The following is a 24,236-nucleotide window of genomic DNA, read 5'->3' on the forward strand; positions in this document are numbered from 1 at the left end:
AAAAGGGTTGAAAACCACTGCTCTTGGAAGTGCATGAGGTTTCCCTCAATGGGCTCCAAGATTAAAGGCTTGAAATGAATTACTAACAGTCAGACTAACCTAATCTGTGTCATACAGTAATAAGGCCTTCTTTCATGACAGCGCAAGCCCTAGTCCTTGTACTGCCAATGTACAGTACAGTACATAACAAAACAGAAAATGAATCCCAATGTTGTGAAACATTTATTTTGATTCATATTCACAGAAAGAAGAATGTGAATTTAAAGAGACAATAGTTGTTTTCCTTTGATTACATTAAAAACCCTTGTGATATTTTCACTCTTGGGTCTGTGGTTATTGTTTGAATTAGGCTACACACGGTATGCTGCAAATCAATTTAACCCGGGCAATCAAATGAATCATATTGTAACTAAGTTAGGAAGACCATAAAGAATGCAGTTGAATGGCGACAGTGAAATTGCAACTTTGTGGATCTCATTAGAGCTGCCATTACTCCTGGAGTCAGACCGGGACGCATCATCTGCGAAGGAAAGGCAGGGGGAGAGAAAGGGAGACAGAGAAACATGGTAAGACTCCTACAGTATCCACCTTTTTTATATGGCCCATAAGTCTTTGCGTTTGTGTGTGCATAAGTTCCTCTTTCTCTTGCTGTGTTGCCAGTTTTGCAAGAGAAACAAGTGGCCAGGTCTATGAAAACAAGCACAAACTAGAAAAAGTGCCCCTCGGGGCACAAGTCTCAGGGCAGGTCATGTTGTGTCCTCCTGGTGGCGCTATAATAGGCCAATGTGAAAAGGGTGCCATTTCTTCATACGCCTTTGATGGCAATTGGATGATTTGAGGCATTTTGTTCCAAAAATGTGTTTTGCAAAAATCAACCTGTTGGTGGCGCTATAACAGGCCAATGTGAAAAGGGTGGGATATATTCCTCAGCCTAGTAAGAAAATGTGTGAAAGATTTCACGTAAATTGCATGCTGCGTTCATGATTTGAGGCTTTTGTTCAAAACGGGGCAATCTTGCAAACTGTGAAAGCCAATTATAGCCAATTAGGATGGAATATGAAATATCGGACAGATCCGACTTGAGCACATGACCATAGAGATACTGTGTAACGATTTGTGAGATTTTTGGACAGAATCTGGAGGAGTAATATCAAAAAATGTTTTTTACAAAAGCCGGCCTCCTGGTGGCGCTATAAAAGGCAGATGCGGAAAATGCAGGTCAAAGGTTTATCCTTGGCCTCTAGGGAGTGTGCATGGAACGTTTCACGCAGATCGGTGCAGTTTTAGGTAAAAAATGTGAAAAGCTGCCTCATGGTGGCGCTATAACAGGCCGTTCTGAAAAATGTGGGGCAGAGGTTCATTATTGGCATCCAGGGAGTGTGTGTGCAAAGTTTGGCATCGACCAGGTTAACGGTGCCGGAGATTAGCTGTTCACAGACGGACGGAAGGACGGAAGGACGGAAGGACGGACACACACACGGACGGAGTGCAAAACATACTCTCTCCCCATGCCTTCGGCCTGGTGGAGACAATGAAAATAGCTGATCTACAAGCTCTACAACCTCACATTGTGAGGTTGTACATCTGTTATTTAAAAACACATTGAGAATACATTTTTAAAACATTTTTTTAAACATTAATAAAAAAGGCACAAAATAATTTCAGATGGATGTCTGTGGACAATTACATATTAACCTGGGGTTCATTGACGTCAATAAATGTGGAAACCAATGGTTTAAACAACATTAGGAAGCAAGCCCAAATAAGCAAGTCAAAGGTTGCTTATAATAAGCAGACATGGCAACACGGCCTGAAGGAAGCAAAGCACACACACAAGGAGCCCCAGTACCTTGGCGGGGGAAAATGTGGATGGAGCGAGAAAGGCATGACACAGCAAGAGAAAGAGAAATTGAGATGAAACTGACATTAGAGATAGACAAAAGGCAATGAGGATAAAGATACATGAGGAGAGATGTCGGAGTGAGAGAACAATACACAGAAAGACGAGAACGATGAGAGTGAAGTACAGTCGTCCAGAGTGCCTGCACAAAACAGTTATAAAATAATAAGAGACGTCACCAAGAGGAAGCATTTAAACAAAAAAGACATGGTGGTCAAAAGTGGTATTGCAGCTTCGAGCGGCACTATGGGCACTATATGTGAACGAACCAGTGTGTTCACGTATGGCCCAATACCAATCCCAGAATGCACTCTGTTCCAACCCGGAAGAACGCCTCATGCGCTGCTGGGTGAGCAACCCAATACAAGTGGATATATAACTATGGTACAAAAACAACATGGGCTCCATTTTCGTCACCGCTAAACCCCTTATCCCTAAACTTCTTTGCCTTTTTTTACTATTTTGAAAAACATTTTTGAATAGTACAAACTAGCCAATCTACATTGACACGTTGTGAGCTTGTAGACTGGCCATTTTAACTATTCAAAAATGCTTAGCAAAATAGTGAAAAAAAAGGCAAAGAAGTTTAGGGATAAGGGGTTTAGCGGTGACGAAAATGGAGCCCCATATTCCTAATACACGCAATTCATAATACAGCAAGGGGTTTACCGTTTAATCCTGTGTGCTTGTGATCTCTGTCTGCGACATCCACATCTACTTTCCTCAAGGCATGTACACTTTGTCCAGAGGTCATTCCTGCTAGGAGAAGGCCTGCAACGCAACGTGTGTCAGTCACTGTAGTGTGTACAGTATAGCTAACAATCTTCCAGTGACTGGCATAATCAGATCTTAGCGCCATTAGCCCATTCAGGATGGGAACCGCTTTTTGGTGTTTTAAGCATTACGTTATACTTTACTTGTTGAAAAATAGCAGATCTACGAGCAGTGATAGTCACAACAGGCAGGTCTCTCCTGCAGTGCACAGCACACATGGACCTCGTCAAAGTGCTTCGTTTTCTTGGGTGGAAATTAAACATTCTGAAGGTGCTATGACTGCTATCCATGCTTCAACTTGCTCTCTAAATTATATTATTTGCAAGCAAGCAGCCAAAATGTCACAGCAAAGCCTTTGTGTAACTTCAAAACGGCTTTGCATTGAGAGACCCCAGGTAGGATAAACACACATCGTTTACTGTCCATATCCCTCTATAAATGGCCCGTTTTCACTGTTTCTAATAACTCTTTATACTTTTGTATAGTATGTGCAATTTCTCTTGTTAACTAGCTGCAGATTAGGCACAATGTTGCTCTTTTCATGCACAAGGCAGCAGGTGGAATCAATCTATTAACAAGCAATTCTCTGACGTTCTGATTATGCAAGATCGGTATCGGTATGTCTCAAAATCAAATGATCGTAATCGGATCGGGAGTAAAAAAACGTGATCGGAACATCCCTAAACCCCTAAGCACGGGAGCAGCGCATGTTCGAGCCGTTCCCGCATGTCTGACTAATGCTCCGTCGGAATTACGAGTGGATCTCCTGTGTACCAAGCCCTCGACCATGTTGAGTGGATCTCCTGTGTGCCAAGCCCTCGACCATGTTGAGTGGATCTCCTGTGTGCCAAGCCCTCGACCATGTTGAGTGGATCTCCTGTGTACCAAGCCCTCGACCATGTTGAGTGGATCTCCTGTGTGCCAAGCCCTCGACCATGTTGAGTGGATCTCCTGTGTGCCAAGCCCTCGACCATGTTGAGTGGATCTCCTGTGTACCAAGCCCTCGACCATGTTGAGTGGATCTCCTGTGTGCCAAGCCCTCGACCATGTTGAGTGGATCTCCTGTGTACCAAGCCCTCGACCATGTTGAGTGGATCTCCTGTGTACCAAGCCCTCGACCATGTTGAGTGGCAATACTCGCCCCATTTGTTAGTAGTAGTACAGTATACTGTATGCCTTGATTAATAATAATAATAATAAAACTTTATTTGTATAGCACCTTTCATGACATGAAATTCAGCTCAAAGTGCTTTACACAAAAAATAAAAGAAAGGCAGGGCATAAACAATACAGTGAGGACATGAATAACATTTTTTTAAAAAGACAAATAAATCAATTAAAAGCAAGGGTGTAGAAGTGGGTCTTGAGCTGAGCTTTAAAAATGTCTACAGAGGCTGCCTGTCGAAGGTACAGTGGGAGTTTGTTCCACGCCGTTGGACCGTAGAAGCAAAAAGCTGCTTCCCCGTATTTTTTAGTTGCCATTTTTTTAGGCAAAGCGAGCAGGCCAGCAGTGGAAGACCTTAGGGGGCGGTTTGGGACATATTTCGGCAGGCAGTCATGTAGGTAGGAAGGTGCGAGACCATTGAGAGCTTTATAAACAAGTAAAAGAATTTTAAAATCAATCCTAAAAACAACCGGAAGCCAGTGCAATGAGGTTCTAGTTAAGACTCTGGCTGCTGCATTTTGGACAAGTTGTAATCTGTCAGTTGATTTCTTAGGCAATCCAGAAAAAAGTGCATTGCAGTAATCAAGCCGAGAAAAAACAAAGGCGTGGATTGGCGTTTTTGCATCGTCCAGTGACAAATAGGCTCTGATTCGTGCAATATTTCTAAGATGAAAAAAGGCAATCTTGGTAACATGATTAATGTGTGAATTAAAATTCAGTTCAGAATCAATAATGATCCCCAAGTTCTTTACTGTACTGTTACTTTCTACAGTCAGGTTGCCAAGTCTGCTTTTTATCGATTCTTTCTGCTCACTAGAACCGATTATGAGAACTTCTGTCTTATCCTCATTTAGCTTGAGAAAGTTCTCACTCATCCAGCATTTAATGCTAGACAGACAGGTCAACAGCGGGTCTAAGGCACAGAGGTCATCTGGAGCTACAGAAAGATATAGTTGGGTATCATCAGCATAGAAATGAAAATTGACTCCGTGATTGGTAATGAGTTCTCCCAATGGCAGTATGTACAGGGAGAATAACAGAGGACCAAGAATCGAGCCCTGTGGAATACCAGAACCGATGTTGTGTTTGTCTGAGTCAAACTCAGCTAGATTGACAAAATAGCTTCTGTTTGTTAGGTAGGAGGAAAACCAGGACAGGGCCGTGCCAGACAGGCCTATCCAGTGCTCCAGGCACTGTATTAAAATTGAATGGTCAATCGTGTCAAATGCAGCCGTTAGATCTAGAAGTAAAAGAACGGAAACATGTTTCTTGTCAGCAGACACCCTAAGATCATTAATTACTTTTACAAGTGCTGTTTCTGTGCTGTGGCCTTTCCTAAAGCCAGATTGGAATTTGTTATGCACATTGTTGTTCTGTAGAAACACATCCAATTGATGAAAGATGCATTTTTCTAAAACCTTGCCCAGAAAGGGCAGATTAGAAATGGGTCGGTAGTTACCCAGCACAGAGGGATCAAGATTGTGTTTCTTGAGTAAGGGCCTAACTACAGCCGTCTTCAGTGAGTCTGGAAAGACGCCTGATTGTAGAGAGCTGTTTACAATTTTTAGGATATCTCCAATCACACTGTCTAAAACCTCTTTGAGAAAGGTGGTGGGAATTGTGTCCAATGAACAGGAGGATGATGTCATCTGAGATATTGTTTTTCGGAGTTCGTCTTCATCAATTGTACAGAAAGACAATAGGCTCCCCCTGGAGAGATCAACCCTGGCACCATTAGCTGCTGTTTGAGGGCTTGAGCTAGCAGCAGCACCATTCATAGTGCTTGGCACGTATATCTATTCTACGTCCGAGCATAGACATGGTAACGCCCCACCTGCCTCTGATTGGCCTACAGAATACCGCTGGTTTCACCAGACTGTCCTCCGTCCGAGGTGGGAAATAATACCAGTACAAGAGAATGACAGCTTGGCACGCACAACAGTAACTTTTATGTTTTGTAGAAGAGGCAAACTAATATATTATTTATGCCATTTATTTGCATGGCCATCTGCATGGCCATCTGCATACTTCTACGGCCTGGCTTCACTTAATTTCCCACATTGTCTCACTAGTGAATGGGTATGCAGCTGAGTGTGTGTGTGTGTGTGTGTGTGTGTGTGTGTGTGTGTGTGTGTGTGTGTGTGTGTGTGTGTGTGTGTGTGTGTGTGTGTGAGTGTGTGTGTGTGTGTGTGTGTGTGTTAGTAAAGGCTGTCCCCGAACATTCGGGGTTCGAACGTTCGCTCGTTAGGGTTGGCACTCAAATCTTAATTAATGGGCTTGAACCATTTGTTCTTTTATATTTTTTACCTTTTTTTAACTCGAAAATATATCTCGGCGAGAATGCGATATGCATAATAAGAGTACTATGTTCATGTTGTGTTTACATGTTTAGATGTGTCAGGGGGGCACACAACCGGTGCGCCAGTGCGCATACGTCGTCAAAATGTTTTCTGCACCATCAAAGGCATGCAAGGCGCATTTGCGCACCAACAGCTGAGACAGTTATGTAGAGAAATCTGACAGGCATTCAAAAGGAACTCAAATGTGATGTTGATGTCCTGTAAATAAACTTAGAAATAAAACTAGTGTTGACTAATCATTACACGTGGCTCTTTTGAAGAGGAAGTTAGTGCATCATTTATGATGAATTCCTGTTCTGTTCTTTGACTATATAGAAGTGTCTATTTGTACGTCTCTAAATGTTTTGATGAATTGAACAGGGTGGACCCTCTTGTAAACAAGTGTAATGCTAAATTGGGTCGTCCACTCAGAGTTAACAGTCTTTGTATTGAGTTTGTGCTTGAAATGTACTGTAATTCTGCAAACTGTTAATAAATATTTCAATCAATCAATCAATCAAATGCACAGGAAGTCCGTTTCAGTTGTAAACAAGCTACTATGACACTTTCCCAAAGTTACGTGCTCCTCTCATGGTGGTAGTCGCTAAACCACACGACCATAATTATTTACAATATGAAAACCATGCATCTTGAACAACACTGGGATTACTTATGGAACCTGCAGCAGTAGGTGAGTAATTACTTGTATCTATGTTGGATGTTTGTTTTGGTTTGGTTGAGCTGCAAACGTCCTACTACACCAACGACTAGCTTACACAAATACACTGTCTGTGAGCACTGCATCTTTATCTTTTGCACCTGCACGTGTGTGTGGGAAGCATAACATTGTGGCAGAGTTGAAAGGCCTGTGTGTGTGTGTGTGTGTGTGTGTGTGTGTGTGTGTGTGTGTAACAGCCACTCACTGTCCAAGACTGAATCCATATGGTGTGCGTTCCTCTGAACACTACTGTGCCACTGGTTGAGGACGATACAGCGAACTCCGGTCAGGCTCAGAAGGACTGCCGTCTCCAAGGGTCTGTCCAGAGCAAGAAGACCAGCACTGGAGACAAACGGATATAGAGAGACTTAAGGACCAACGGAGATAGAGAGAGAGATGGTTCAATGAGCTCTGCACAGCGGCCATATTGGAAAGAAATTGGGCTTCTTGCTTGCTTCAATGATAATGATTAAGACTCTGTTCCATTCTGGTCAATCAGAATCATCTTTATTGTCACATCACAGTTTTAAAAGTAAAAATGTGTGTGCAATTAGTTTTTGTGCATAGTTCCATCGTGGGGTGGGTGCAAGATTCACTGAGCAAAGTATTGTGTTACCTCTTATTTATGTCGGTGTTTGACTGGATACTAGTAGCACTGTTCTGCACCAGGTCAAAGAGCAGAGCCATACGGCACTCTGGGGAGACAAAAGTAACTCTTACTACAATATAATGACTGGTTCTCAACCTTTTCAGGCCGTGACCCCCCTCAAAAGAATTTATACTGGGGACCCCCTCCCACCACCACCACCACCCTGACAAGCACTTGGAATTGTATAGAGCTCGGTTGCATTTTCACACTTTTCCCCTCTTTCTTACATTATTTGACAATTTGGCCAATGTTTGACCAGTTTTTATAGTATAGTTTGTTGATTGCTGTCAGTAATGCAGTAATGGTCTCTTTTTTATTTTTTTTAGGTATTAAAAATGTCTTAAAAGTGCTTCAATTGTCACTTTATTTTACCCCCAACATCATGCGGGGCCCCCCACGACACACAGGGGTTGGTTGAGAGAACTACTGCCATATGGCTGCAGTGTACAAATAATATATAAAACCAAATGCAGTAAAAAATACTTTCTGAGACAATAACCAAATCAATCAGAAATCAATGAATCAATTGATGAAATTGCATATAGAATAATTACTATTATCTTTTAGAACAGAGGTAAAGTATTATGACCACACCGCAGTACTAGCCATATATATATATATATTACAATTTAGGCATTTAGCACATCATAAGTATATACAGTACTGTAAATCAGCATACTTCTCCAGATTACACTTTACACTGCATCCATCCATGAGATACCATAACCCAAACTTTTTGTGTGAGGAGAAATGAACACTGGTGACAAAAAAAGCTTTACAGTGACCTAAAACAACCTAGACAAGTGAACCAAGACAAAATAACAAGAATGCATGTATTGCGTTAAATAAGATGCGAGGAAATACACTTCCATTGTCTGCAAAAATAATGTTGCTCCTGCCGCGGGCTCGTACAACAAGGAAGTGTGGAGCTGTGTTGAGGCAACAGCTGGACTTCAGGTCATGGTGTCAGTCGCACTATAGTTAGCAGCCCTAATGCCAGGCTAGCAGGTGGCGCATGTGTGTGGCCTAGGGAGATGCGTAAAGCCAGCGGGATGGATCTCTGTCAATCACATCAAATTAAAGCCAGGCCCTGTGGTACATTTGTTTGCCTATGATTGACAGGGAATAAATAAATTATAAAATTATAAGGAAATAAATAAATGATCCAACACCTGTTGTGTGAGACAGTTGTGAAAGGTGTGAAGGCCCAAAAGGCAGTTTGGGACGGGCAATGTATTTAGGTAACACTGGGGGAGTAAACAATCAAGTCTGCACAGCGATCAAGGGTGCACAGTGTAAAGCAAAAGCAAAGTTATTTGTTTACCCAGGGTAAGTGGACTAAGCTCGAGATGCTTGTTTACAGCCACGCCCTGCTCATAGAACATTTCATGGTTGGGGTTCAATGCCTTGCTCAAGGGCACTTCAGCGGTGGTAATTTTAACGTGCCATTCCGGGGATTCGAACTGGCGACCTTCCGGTATCAAGACCGCTCCGCAAACCGTTCGGCCACCGCTGCCACATGTGTCATTGTCCTAAACCAGTGATCTTGAGTTGACATAACCCAATATACTGTTAATAAGTAAGTAGAGACAAGACCGTTCCAGGTTAATAAGTTATTATGTCTGCAGTCACAAAATTAGGCAGAATATAACGGCTGCCCGTTGATCGCTATTTTGATGTGTCTCCTGCGGTGCAGATTTAACCAGATAGATTTAACCAGATCTATCTGGTGCCTGCAGCCTATGTGGTGCCTGCAGCCTATCTGGTGCCTGCAGCCTATCTGGTGCCTGCAGCCTATCTCGTATAGCAGTTGCATCTCTTATAGCTGGACGGCACACATTGCTCCACTGCAAGAGTTCTAGCCGTCCTTCTCCCACCACGTCTTGGTTGAAATGAAATGAAATGATAACTATATTTACCCAGGGTATCTGGGCTAAGCTCAAGAACTTGTTTCCAGCCAGGCCCTGCTCATAGAACACATTTCATCGTAGTGGTTCAATGCCTTGTTCAAGGGCACTTCAGCGGTGGTAATTTTAACGTGTCGGACGGCTGATTCGAACTAGGAACCTTCCGGTATCAAGACCGCGCCGCTATCCGTTCGGCCACCGCTGCCACGGTTAAAAGACCAATCATCATTTCTTCACTTAAGAGAGAAAATTAAATTTGCAGTTAAGAGGTTCCTTAAATGGTTTTCACAGAACCTGAGACCCATTGCTTTCAACTCCCTGACTGATATGAGACTGATTGATTAGTACCTCCTTTCTTCTTGTTTTGTATTGCATTTTATTTTTTTTGTCCGTGTGTTCTGAATTTTAAAATGGAAAAACACACACACACACACACACACACACACACACACACACACACACACACACACACACACACACACACACACACACACACACACACACACACACACACACACACACACACACACACACACACACACACACACACACACACACACACACACACACACACACACACACCCCCCCCCCCCCCTACCTATATATATATATATAAATATATGTTTACAAAAACTTTAATCACACCCACAGGTGTGAAGTGAGGCACGCTCTTATCATCGTACATCATCTCTCTCCGGCCAATCACAATTTGTGTCCTCACCTTCGTCATCAATGTTTGTGTTACACAATGTTTGTCAAAATTGTCCATTCATTGTCAATGGCATTTAATGTTTGTTGTTAGGACAAAATTTGGGTTACACACACCAAAAGCTGGACATAGGAGGGGCTATGCGGTCCCTCAAAAATAAACAGCTGTGAATTTGGACTTAAATGTGCATATATTGCTGTCAGTGCAAGGTATGGGCTGGTGTTATAGGAATAATGCAGGGCTCTGGGCAGGTGGTATAGGCATAATGCAGGGCTCCACATTTTCTATGTCAAATTCCCCCTATAACAACAGCACTTCTTAATGCATTTCAAAAGGAAAAACATGGTGAAGTTCATCGGGGGGGAAAAAAAAATCTCATTTGACGTTCTCCTAGTAATCTTACAAGTTCTCCTTGGAGCTGTGAAAATGTTAAAGCAGACGCTGTAATAAGATCTCATTGATTTAACAATGCCACACACACACACACACACACACACACACACACACACACACACACACACACACACACACACACACACACACACACACACACACACACACACACACACACACACACACACACACACACCCCCCCCCCCCCCCCCCCCCCTACCTATATATATATATATAAATATATGTTTACAAAAACTTTAATCACACCCACAGGTGTGAAGTGAGGCACGCTCTTATCATCGTACATCATCTCTCTCCGGCCAATCACAATTTGTGTCCTCACCTTCGTCATCAATGTTTGTGTTACACAATGTTTGTCAAAATTGTCCATTCATTGTCAATGGCATTTAATGTTTGTTGTTAGGACAAAATTTGGGTTACACACACCAAAAGCTGGACATAGGAGGGGCTATGCGGTCCCTCAAAAATAAACAGCTGTGAATTTGGACTTAAATGTGCATATATTGCTGTCAGTGCAAGGTATGGGCTGGTGTTATAGGAATAATGCAGGGCTCTGGGCAGGTGGTATAGGCATAATGCAGGGCTCCACATTTTCTATGTCAAATTCCCCCTATAACAACAGCACTTCTTAATGCATTTCAAAAGGAAAAACATGGTGAAGTTCATCGGGGGGGAAAAAAAAATCTCATTTGACGTTCTCCTAGTAATCTTACAAGTTCTCCTTGGAGCTGTGAAAATGTTAAAGCAGACGCTGTAATAAGATCTCATTGATTTAACAATGCCACACACACACACACACACACACACACACACACACACACACACACACACACACACACACACACACACACACACACACACACACACACACACACACACACACACACACACACACACACACACACACACACACACACACACACACACACACACACACACACACACCTAATTCCTGGGTTTAAAATGACCCAAGAAAATAAATATATATATATAGATAACATGAAATTCAGGTCATCCCCTCTCAATTCAGTTAATATTAGGCCAATGGGAAAAATACATTATTGTATAAATGCAACGCTATAGGTGTTATCCCGGATTTACTGCGTTAGTAAAAATGAACAATCAGATACTCTACCGGAAAGGTTTAGTGCTGCCAGTTTGCCGGGCGGGATGATCGCCGTGAAGCGCTCCCTTCCCAAGTAAACGAAGGCGCAGCATTTGCACAGCAGCTGTTGGACCTCAGAGGGACTGGATGGACATGGAGCAGGGTTAACGGAGCATAACGGGTTAACGGAGGATAGACAATAATACAAATGTACAAAGTAAAAAATTGCAGTGGAGAAAAAGCACAATATTTGCCTCTGAGATGTAGTGCAGTAGAAGTAAAAGTATTGGAAATTGGAAATACTCGAGTAAAGTACAAATACCTTAAAATTGTACTTAACACCCCCATCGTCCAGGACAAAGTTCTTTGTCCTTTCTATTAGTAACGCCCAAGACAAAGTTTTATTCAAAAGACGAAGTTTATTGATATGAAAACCGATCGCATCGCTCCACAGCCTGGGAGCGCCTGTTGCGCAATCCTCGATGTTGCACAACAGTGAGACGTCATCTAAAATGCTGACGACAACGAAAATCATAAAACGTTAATAACTCGCGATCTAAATCATCCCGTCTAATTATAAAAGAAGATCCTGTGTTAGACGGCACTCCGCTGTCCAGTCGCTAGTCGCGATAGATTTGTTCTTACCTCCTGTTGTTGTCGATCGCCTTTAGAGTGGTTTGGCTACATCTAGCTGCTACAGCCACATCCGGAACAACATCCGGTCCTTCGGTAAAAGTGCTCAGTTGCTATAAATCGACTGGGCACTATAATGTAATGGATTAAATAACCCTGGGCAATAGGCCTATCTCACAGCCCCCTTTCCACGCCCCCTTCCGGTAGATAGTGGTGTCATTTAACATTAGCATTTACACATTTTTTTCTCTGGAGAATCTAAGTACATTTCCTAATGTAAAAATGTGACAGACCAATATTATTATGAAGCAAACAAGATGGTAAATCAGCTCGAACAGATAGAACAAACCTTACCTTGAGAAAACAAAAGTTGTTGACTTCTTAAATTACCTCTGTTAACATGTAGTGTCTATGGAGTGACGTCACGCTATCACCACTAACGCGGAAAGGGGGCGTATTAAGGGGGCGGGGAAATTCTGTGAGATAGGCCTATTAAGGTGTTAAGTACCGTACATAATAAATGCACCGAGTTACTTTCCACCACTGCTATTGTCCCAGTATTCTGCATCATGTGAAATGAACACGGACGCAGCCTGCGGCACTCAAAACCACGCGTATATATCTTCGCCATGTCGTGTCACGTTTATCATAGTCTGCGGTGAGTCATGGGGGGCCGCCCGCAGCAGCTTAGTGAAACGTGCTGTGCAGCAGTCAGCAGCGTGCAAAATGCGTGGAAATGCTATGTTGACAGTGATCTATGGATTATGTGAGGCTTTGTAAAGCGCCGCTGAACGGGCTTGACTTTTGACCTATACCTGGGTGTTTGTTTGGTGCCCTCCCACCCGGCGAAATGTTGACTGAGGTTGTCCGGGGTCATCTGCATCCTCTGCGTCAGACTGGTCCCATCTGAGACACACACACACACACACACTTCATTCTCTAACCCCAAAATAGAATTGGCAAAACTTTCTGTGCATTCCTAAACTGTCTGTCCTAAACTGACCCCCCATCCATTCCATATACCCCCCACATGAGCATGAGCATGAGCACACGCACACACACACACACACACACACACACACACACACACACACACACACACACACACACACACACACACACACACACACACACACACACACACACACACACACACACACACACACACACACACACACACACACACACACACACACACACACACACAAAACAAAATCTGAATTGCAAGTGGATTTATAATGGGATGCTGAGGCAGAGAAGTTGGAGGTTGGCGACACGAAGGACACTCCAGCGGTGTGGAGGACGCCGGAGAGACAGAACATGTGGCTTGACCCCGTCCCGTATACGTCAGCAACAGTGGTGTGAGTTTGGGGCCAGCGCTGCGGGACATTAATCACTGCACACCGCTCTCCTTGCAGAGTGTCAGGAAGAACACATCGGCATTGGAAAATATCGCTATCATTTATCAGCAGGCTATCGTATATGTTGTTCCACGGACCCTCCAGACGCAAAGTTTTGAGTTAGAAACGTTCGCTAGAGATTTGCGCCACATTTTCACGATTTTTGAGTGGTTTTGGGTATCTGGCTGGCTGGGTGCGTCTGAGCACGAAAACAGCATGGTTGTTTTTCACCACCTGTGCGCAACCTAACACACACACAAACACTTCGGGTGTCCCAGTACAGTACAGTGACAGTACAGTACAGTAGAAGGTACAGTAGAGGGACCCCCACACGGTAACTTTCATTTCTCAACCGTTTCGGACGCGGGGCGGCTCGCCGGAACCGGCCGGGCACCCTGAGTGCCCTCGTTGACTCTGTTCAACAGACAATACTTTAGAATGTAATAATTACGCACGCATGTCTATTTTTTAATATATAAAGCTACGATCCTCACGGGTATTTTCGGGTAACGAAACCGAGACCCGCGGCAATTTGGAATGGATCCGACCCTGCCCGAGGGACAAGTCAATATTTTGGGCCCGGCTCGGTTCTCGACCCTCAATCATTTAGCTGGGGACCACATGGAACACCATCAAGGACCACACTGGTGGTCCCCGTACCACTGGTTGAAAACCACTGCATTAGATAATTGACACTGGGTGAAAAAAATGGGTTGCAAAATCGTGGGATAAAATAAGTAAAAGAAAAAAAGCCCTGAATTCAAAATGCTATTTGAGAAAAGAAAAGCAAATAGATTATCTATTTTTGAATAAACTAAGCATAAAGTTGTCCTTAAGTGGTGTATGTGTTAATGTGTTTTGTTTTAAGAATCTAAATCTGGAAAAGTAACTAATACTTTAGTACCTAAAGTTTTCAAAATCAGAATCTATAGCCACCGTTGAAAAAAAAATAATCGTTGAACTGATCCTGAGAGAAAACAAAGACTAATCTTCACATGCAGGCGGCATTCAAATAACATTTGGAAGTGATTCATGTCCACAGATCCTCTCGCATCGGACGGTCACATCCATGCACTTACCAAGAGTGTCTTCGTAAAGATCCACAATATCTTGGGTAGTCCGTCAAGAATAACTGTATGCGAAAAATGTCACCATACAGTATATAATAGCATTGGACGTTTGAAATTGCATTGGTAATCAATACTATTGGGGGGGGGGGGGGGGGGGGGGGGGGGGGTTAAACTGAGCCATGTTACAGTGGTGAAATATTGAGCACATGAAGGACAATATACAGTACCACATAACTATGACAAATCAATAGTGAGCTTGTTTAAACGACCACTTTTCAACCTATCTTCATATAATTGGTCCTCACTAATGTTCATGATAAAATGCCACAATCTTTTCCTACTCGGTCTGTGTCTCATAGGAGCGCTGTGGGCAGTTTACAAACCCGTCCACCAGTGACATATCGATGGGGAATCTATCGATCTATCTAGGCTTTCTATTCCTGGAGAGTTGCAATGCGAAAATGGAAACCATCGTTCTCACGATAATACAATCTAAATATATATGAAGAACAAAACAAAAAATCTGGCTACCCATGATGTCACTGGTGGACGGGTTTCTGAAATGCCCACAGCCCTCCTATGAGACACAGACAGAGTAGAACACATTTGTGGTATCATGAATCATTAGTGAGGACCAATTGGTTCTCACTAATATTAAGATACCGGTAGGTTGAAAAGTGGTGAAGTGGTCCTTTAACCATGCATCATCTAGTTTTCAGGAAATGAAAACATCCAGCTCAAGTGTAGTTAGCTCATTAATACTTTTCATTGGTTCACTATTTTGTTAACCAGAACACAGGCGTAAAGGGTGTTCAATAGCACTAATGTATGAAGAAAAAATAAAAATAAGACTGGAGTTAGCTGGTTTGAGTTCTAGGGGCAGCAATACAGAAGCAATATGCAACAGAGGTCAAAATAAATATATATTTTCACATAAAGACAAAAAAGATACATTTGAAGTGACGTGCGTCTACTGGGACTGCATTAGCAGGCAAGACACGATTCACTGGCACCTGCATGGAGGAAATGATATCCACTAAGTCATTTCAGTTTAGACTTACTTTCTCTTACTTTTGCAAATGCCAGCAGCAGTCGACAATGAGAAGGTTTTGAACAGAGTCAGTGAGGAGGGGGAAGGAGAGAAACAGTGTGAGACATGATAAATGCTCCACAGACCTGGCTGAAATCGGATCTTTACAAAAACATATTATGTAATTGATTGAAAAGCCACACTTAAAAGAGCGGCAGAGGCAAATAATTGGCAGTGCTGACTGCTAGTAAGAGTGAAACTGCCGTACGGCTGTATCTGGCAGGCCCAGATTAATTGACTGAACTCACCACTTTGATGGTTCTGCTTTGATCTCCTTTCCCCTTGGTTGCCTTGCCACCTTTGGTCTCCTTCTTGTTGTCGCTTTCAACTGTCATAAACAGGATGCAGAATTAATACACGAACGCTCGTCTGAGGGGATAAATTAAGCAGCATTTTGACTGGTCGTCAATACTTTTTTTTCTCATTCTTATTCGAACTCGTTGACCTCCACAAACTTCACGTCAAGGATATTTGCACGGCCCATGATATTTTGATGTAATTGGCTAGTTGTTTGAGCTGCCGGTAAAATATACCCTATGTTGCCTTAATTCTCTGAAGCACTGATTAAAAAATAAAAAATAAATAGTGGACTACAGTAACTGACTGTATGAGTGATACTTTGGTTCTAAAAGTTTAAAATGAAAACTAATCCGAAACCTAACATACCCCTAATTTATCAGACGTGGACTTGTCTTTGCTAGAAGTGTGACTTGCTAAAAGTGCAGGCTGCCACATTCTTGTAATTTTACACATACAGACAAATAAAGAAATATATCAATGGCATGCTTTATTAATACTTTATTATTTATTACTATATATGGTTTTTATTTGCGCCGGCACTCTAACCATTTAGAGCTGAGGCCCATTCTAAAAACGCCTTCTAAAATCCTTCTGAAAAACGTAGGACAAAAAAATATGTATTCAAAATAATTACAAGAAACTTGTGTCACTGTAACGCCAGGGCTCCACCGGATGCGTTGCGTTGCGTCTGCGTCGCGTCAAAAAACGCACCGGTTCAATTTTAATGCACGCGTCGCGTCTCCGTCAACGCGGGCAGTGGAGCCACCCTTCATTGATTAAAAAGGGAACATTCCCTGACGGTGACGGAGACGCGACGCTGACGCGCCCGGTGGAGCCCGGCCGTTAGGCTGCGCAACAGTGACACTTGGTGGTGGAAAAAAAGGTACTTCCGTGCTTAGACATACATACAGACAGAGACAGACAGACACACATTGCTGCGTGTAGCAGTGGTTAGCACCACTCAAAAACACAAAAAGAGGTTCCCGTCCTTAATGGATTAAATAACCCCGGGTGTTCAGGGTGTTAATGGGCAAAGGAAGGCTGTGCCGATTGTTTGACTCATCTGTCCGTCCGTCCGTCCGTCCGTCCGTCCGTCCGTCCATCCGTCCGTGTTCCCCAACAACAAATCTCAAAAACTACTGGCTGTTTTGTGCTCCTTCATGAACCACACACCAGTGTTGTTTTTGGCAGCAAATTTAGATTTTAGTTTTAGTCATAGTCTCTTCAATAGTTTTAATTTAGTTTCAGTCACATTTTAGTCACCTGGAATGTTTTAGTGTTAGTTTTAGTCTAGTTTTAGTTGACTAAATATCCTAAGATGTTAGTTGACTAAATCTACAGTTGATTTAGTCGACTAAAATGTATTTTGGCGGGCCTTGATGCCATCCTAATGACTGTTTTTACACTTGTTGAAAATAGCTGATCTACAAGCTCACTCGTGAGCTTGTAGATCACTCGTGAGCTTGTAGATTGTGAGCTTGTAGAATGACTTATACTGGATCTCTTCTCTACTGGGTCCCTTTCTATCATTTTAGTCATAGTTTTAGTCATCATGGCTTAGTTTTCATTTCGTTTTTGTCAGTGAAAAAAGGTAGTCGACGAACATTTTACGACACGTCATAGTATTAGTCGACGAAATAACACAATGGCCCACTGATTTTAGTGACCCGATGACCTTTCCTCTAGGCCACAATATCCACTGGAACTACACACAAGAGATATCTATAAAAAAAAAAGTAGCGGGCAGATTGCCATGAAACTAGCCCAGCGGGTTCATGCTCCCTGGAAGATGAATCCTGCACCTTCTACAGCCACTATACCCGGCCAAATTACCGCTTTCACACAAGATAGACCAATTCCAGCTAGGATGAAACATTTTGACGGCATTTTCCTCTAGCATCACCCTTTGGAAAATTGGGTGTAAGGAGCAGCACTTATTCTCAGGGCTGTTGTTCCATCTTAAAACTTTTGCAGCTTGCTTGCTGCATGACCCAAGGTATCTAGAAGAAGAGAAATCAGACCTGTCTGAACTGAGTGGTGCTTCACTGCACTGTACCGTGCGTGCGCACGAGCGTGCTTTTTGAGTGGTGCTAGCCACTCCTATAGACGGCAATGTGCGCACGTGCACGAGCGTGCGCACATTGCCGTCTATAGGAGTGGCTAGCACCACTCAAAAAGTCTCATACATGTATTCCCAATCAATTCTAAACTAACATACTTACTTGGTAAAATGACCGTGTAGTGAGAACAGACACACTAAATAAGCATTGCCCACACAAAGGCAGCCTTTAAAAAAAAATAGTAATCTTTAATTTATCCTGTGTATGCATCATGCAGAGTACCATGTAGAATAACAAATAGCCCTATCAAAAGTGGTTTCAGACAATATATATCTTCTTGACACAATGGTAAACTAGAGATGTCAAAATTATGGTAATGCTGCTTGTAGGTGAGAGACGAAAATCTCCCTTTTTGTCCTCACATTTATCCTCATCCATGTGCCTGATTCGTTTTTTTGGATATGTTTCATGTTTTGATGTGTGAAAAAAAAGTTTACTTTCTCTTTTTGCATCTGTCAGGAACAACACTACAAACCCACAGACACACACTAACTATAATATCCTTTGAACACTGACCAGGGTTATGCACACGTTTACATTTTTAAAAGGGTAGCCTATGACTGTTTGCAACATCAAATACACTCCAGGGCAACATTAGTGACTTCCTCCTGGCGGATCCTGAGACGTTCCAAGGCCAGTGAGTCGATGTATTTCCTCCAACTGCGCCTTGGTCTGCCCCGGGGTCTTCTCCCAGTGAGGCATCCTAACCAGATGCCCGAACCACCTAAGCTGGCTCCTTTCCAGGCGAAGAAGCAGCGACTCTACTCCGAGTCTCTCGTATGACTGAACTTCTCACCCTATCTCTAAGGGAGATAGGGTTACATTCCAAACTATTGAGAATGTCCCAGAGGGGCCAGGGCCGCTGCGTGCAGTAGAAGTCCAGGCACCTAGGCTACAAACGCAGCCCGGCAGCATGTTGTGGGTTCGAATCCCGATACATGATAACCTTTGCTGCGTGTCACTCCCCAGTGCCACCACACCACAACTATAACAACGACAATGGTGAACAACATAGTCATAGTTAGTGCGTGGTGTGGTGTGGAAAACATGAGCCACCAACAGGAAAATCATTAGATTGTTGACTTTGTATGATATAGAGCGTCGCAGTCCCGCCCCCTCGAGAGACACGGAAAATAATTCCCGTTCATTTTTCTTTCTTTGTTTACGCTGGACAAAGCCAACTCTTGTCGTGACAAATCATGACAATAAACACAATGTTTTGGGCCGAACAAATAATTATAAAGAAGAAAAAAACGGCAGGTTACAACACTTTTTGTTGTTTTTCTTCTTTGTAATTATTTGTTTGGTCCAAAATATTGTGTTTGTTGTCATGATTTTTCACGACTCGAGTTGGCCTTGTACGACGCTTAAAATGTATTTAAATAAATACTTTTTGAAATGTCTATGGGAAAAATGCATTGGGAATTATTTCCTGGGCCTGGCGTCATGAAAGGGGGCGGGACTGCGACGCTCTATATGGCTGAGGCTGCAGATAGACATGCGTTGACATCAGTTTGGCTGTTTAAGCAAAATAAAATAAAAACATAATAGTTGCCACAGTAAGCAGAAAGAGGGGAGGAAAATGAACGGGAAAGCATCTGTGTCATTTCAGATGTTTTGCGTTGCAGGCTAAGCAAAAATAGCTGATATACAAGCTCGCAGCACGGCACAAGCATGTGTTATTTTTGAACAGTTTTGAAAAATGTAGAAAGCATAATAAGAACCACTGATGTAGAAGGCATTCATGTAGACTCGTCCTCGGGTCTTAATGTGTTACAGAGGTAATGAGGTCTTAATGTGTTACAGAGGTAATGGTCTTAATGTGTTACAGAGGTAATGAGGTCTTAATGTGTTACAGAGGTAATGAGGTCTTAATGTGTTACAGAGGTAATGAGGTCTTAATGTGTTACAGAGGTAATGAGGTCTTAATGTGTTACAGAGGTAATGAGGTCTTAATGTGTTACAGAGGTAATGAGGTATTGGTATTAATGTGTTACAGAGGTAATGAGGTCTTAATGTGTTACAGAGGTAATGAGGTATTGGTATTAATGTGTTACAGAGGTAATGAGGTCTTAATGTGTTACAGAGGTAATGAGGTCTTAATGTGTTACAGAGGTAATGAGGTCTTAATGTGTTACAGAGGTAATGAGGTCTTAATGTGTTACAGAGGTAATGAGGTCTTAATGTGTTACAGAGGTAATGAGGTCTTAATGTGTTACAGAGGTAATGAGGTATTGGTATTAATGTGTTACAGAGGTAATGAGGTATTGGTATTAATGTGTTACAGAGGTAATGAGGTATTGGTATTAATGTGTTACAGAGGTAATGAGGTATTGGTATTAATGTGTTACAGAGGTAATGAGGTATTGGTATTAATGTGTTACAGAGGTAATGAGGTATTGGTATTAATGTGTTACAGAGGTAATGAGGTATTGGTATTAATGTGTTACAGAGGTAATGAGGTATTGGTATTCCCAATGTCTTTAGAGCGTGCTTAAAATAATAATAATCATGTTAAAACATGTTTGCTTAATATGTGGGACACACGCGGAGGAAGGAAGCACTGACGGTTGGGCTTAGATCTTCCTGTAACAACATCTCATCATGGCCACTAGCCAAGCCAGTCGCGATTCTCAGATGCACTTTTCCAATTAATGAATGAGGAATATAGCCGCACAGTCACTCAGGCCTTTTGTTTTCACCGCTATCTAGTATGGACATGCGTGTGAACGCTGCTGCAAATTAGCTCTGTTGTGTGAGTACTTGTGTTCATGGATGGTGTACAAAGTTGATGGACCTGCGCAGCAGAATCCCTTGTGTTAACTGAACTCTGTTGAAAGTGTTCTTTCGGTGTTGAATTAAGCAATATTACACGAGAGGGGGTGGTTTAACTCGCCCTGCAGGCTCGTTCCTGCAGCATCGCAGACGTGCATTAATGACGTTAAACCACGGCCCCCTCGAGTGTAATATTGCAATTATAACAGTTACCCTTAAAAATAAGAAAATCGCTGAAAAAACATATTTTTTTAATGACAGATGTAGTCACTACGACCACAAATGTCCCAAGAACCTAGCTAGCCTGGCCACCGAGTTTGCTGCGCTCTGGGAGAACAGCGCGGCTGAATTCTTTGTTTTGATTAGTGGTGCTCGTTTGAACCACGGCTAGAAGGCTGTTTCAACCAATCAGATTGCTTCCTCGAAACGACCTTATAATTAATCATTTAATTCATCCGCCCTAGTACAAGTGTTCGCATGTCTTTTTTTACCATTTTCTTTAGATGAGCCACGGCAGGCACGATGTGGTAGGCAGAGGCACATCTCTCCTTTCACACGGGGAAAATAATAATAAGTCGCGACTATTCGTTCATGAGTTAGGGGGCTGTGGAAAAGAAAAACACAGTCTTGGAAGAGAATCTGAGATAAATCTTTTTTTTCTTTTCGTATATTTCGAGGGGTCATTTGGTTCAGCACTGAAAACACAAAATCTTGTCTTTGGTACCCAAAGCGTTGTTAAACATCGCCAGAGGAAATTGGTCTTGGTCACGGTCACGCAGCCCGACCACTCTACCATATTGAACCTACAACTGCAGAGGCTGAACATCTGCAACATGCATAAGCCTCTAATCCCCATTATCCTCTGTGAGTGAATGCACAGCATGTTCATCTGACTCTGAACTGACCATTCCCCCAGGCGTCCACAGTGAGGGTGATGAACACAGGTGCTAATAAAACATTAACACATTCCCCTCCCAGTCCTCCAGGCCAGGGGTTCTCAACCCGTGGGTCGCGACCCCTCGAGGGGTCGCCAAATTATTTTGGGGGGTCCCCAAATTATTTTCAAAAAAAAAAAAGAAACTGCAACTGAATGGCTGTAAAGTGGAAATGAAGAATTTACATATAGTACACATAGTACATGCATACACCTTCCCTAATGATGATGGTTTCAGTATTTATTTATGGTGTATTGTCTCTATTATTAAGGTTATTGTAGCAGTCAATTTATATTGGGGGTCGGGAGGGGGCGGGGCGGGGGTCCCGAGACGTTGCCAAAGCATTTTCGGGGGTCCCCGGCCAAAAAGGTTGAGAACCCCTGCTCCAGGCCAGAGCGTGGCGCTATAGTGCCAGAGAAATCAGCCATATAAGCATACAAGACGGGTCACTTCCTGCCCGCCCCGGAAGTGATAGCCCTCCATATTTGAGCCACATCCTCATCCTAGGGCTGTGCATCGACACGTGATGGATTAACTTTCTTAGCGCGATCAAAGTTTAGGGTTTTTATTTTATTTTATGATCAGAAAAAGGACTATTAACCGTTTCTCGTCTCTCCTAATCCAGGGCGCTCTCCGTGGTTTTGAACGGATCGATATATTAGCGCTTCATTTCTGCTCCTCATCCGTCTCTCCCGCAAAATATCGTATAAATTAAAACTATAGGAATGTAAGCTAGCAATGTAAAGCAAACTTTTTTTCGGCACTGATTGTGTTAAGCGTGCGCGCGTCCGTGTCAGATCTGGATAAAGGTGTTTCTACGCACGCACGCGTGCGCACACACACGCACACACACAGCTGGATTAATGCTTATTAATCAAATCTCGCAATCTCGTGATCGGCACCGTTGGATACAATAGCTATTCACAAGATTATCTCGTAATGGCACATGCAGAAAAAGTGAAGGTGCGCAGAAAAGAGAGAGAGACAGAGACAGAGAGACAGAGAACAAGGAGAGAGAGAGACAGAGAGAGAGAGAGAGAGACAGAGAACGAGAGAGAGAGACAGACAGAGTTATGTTTCTGTCTGTTAATATATTTTCATTGTTACTGTATTGCTTGTTGTTCATTATTGTTGGGATGTTTGTTGTTGTCTCTGCGTGTGCAGAGAGTTGTCTCTGTGTGCGCAATGTTGACTTGTTTTGTTGTATGTATGCTTTGGCAATGTAGAACATATTTATCATGCCAATAAAGCCTTTTGAAATTGAAATTGAATTGAGAGAGAGAGAGAGAGAGTGAGAGAAGCACCTTTCTCTGTCTCGTCCCTGTGCAGGCGGTTGTGAAGGAACTGCAGGGAGAAGTCTCTGGTCACGGAGTTCAGGCCCTCCTCCCGCAGGATGGACAGCGCCTCTAGTGGCAGCTGCAACAGCCTGCGGTCTGCAAGCACCACCAGAGTCTCCCCCGACTCCATGGGAGAGCTCACTGCACACACACACACACACACACACACACACACACACACACACACACACACACACACACACACACACACACACACACACACACACACACACACACACACACACACACACACACACACACACACACACACACACACACACACACACACACACACACACACACACACACAATATGATACTGTCTGAAAGTCAACTTGTATGGCACATTGTTGATTTTTACAAAAGTATTGGCATCAATATCTATCTATCTATCTATCTATCTATAATGCACCAAGTCTCTGTCTGTGTGTGTGTAATCCACGTAACTCGAGAACCGTTCGCCCCAACGACTTCAAATTCGACACGTGCGTTCCACCCCACCACAGGGTGTCGAGTTGGTCGGACCCACGATTGTCCAGAACCGCCCCAAAAAGGCCTCTGCCCGAGCTAATTTGTTACATTTTTCCAATTTAACAAATTCTAAATTAATAATGAATTTATTAGTGAATTAAAAATGCGAAAACGCACCCAGGGCGCAGTATACCCCCAGCGGGGGCAATATCTCACAACAGGTAAGGGCTAGTGGTGATAACAATCTAATATAGGTATAGTTTTGCACACTCAACTCATAATTAACGTTCCAATTTTGGAGCTCTGGCTCATGGACTAAGAACCAAAAAGAACTGAACCGGTTCATCCATTGGGAACCAACCGGTGGAAAAGGGGAACAGAGTGTCCCTCTGAGGAGCTGATCATCACTGCCAACCAACAGGTAGG

The 24,236-nt window shown here is 42.9% G+C and overlaps 1 protein-coding gene across 6 annotated transcripts in view; it reads right to left on the reverse strand.

The window, feature by feature from the left end:
• Positions 1–205: 205 nt before the first annotated feature.
• cfap46 (cilia and flagella associated protein 46) overlaps positions 206–24,236 on the reverse strand; it is a 114,648-nt gene continuing 90,617 nt past the window's right edge. For all 6 annotated transcript variants that reach the window (XM_079513356.1, XM_079513352.1, XM_079513355.1 and 3 more), the window contains 10 exons: positions 23,308–23,481; positions 16,122–16,201; positions 15,736–15,796; positions 14,793–14,822; positions 13,129–13,219; positions 11,711–11,823; positions 7,513–7,591; positions 7,102–7,238; positions 2,570–2,671; positions 206–520 (listed from right to left, as the gene is read on the reverse strand). In XM_079513356.1, the coding sequence (XP_079369482.1) occupies positions 399–520; positions 2,570–2,671; positions 7,102–7,238; positions 7,513–7,591; positions 11,711–11,823; positions 13,129–13,219; positions 14,793–14,822; positions 15,736–15,796; positions 16,122–16,201; positions 23,308–23,481 (989 nt within the window). In that variant the 3' untranslated portion in view covers positions 206–398. The remainder of the gene's footprint in view (positions 521–2,569; positions 2,672–7,101; positions 7,239–7,512; positions 7,592–11,710; positions 11,824–13,128; positions 13,220–14,792; positions 14,823–15,735; positions 15,797–16,121; positions 16,202–23,307; positions 23,482–24,236) is intronic.

This window comes from Electrona antarctica, assembly GCF_951216825.1.
Source record: "Electrona antarctica genome assembly, chromosome: 10".
Taxonomy (NCBI): Eukaryota; Metazoa; Chordata; class Actinopteri; order Myctophiformes; family Myctophidae; genus Electrona; species Electrona antarctica.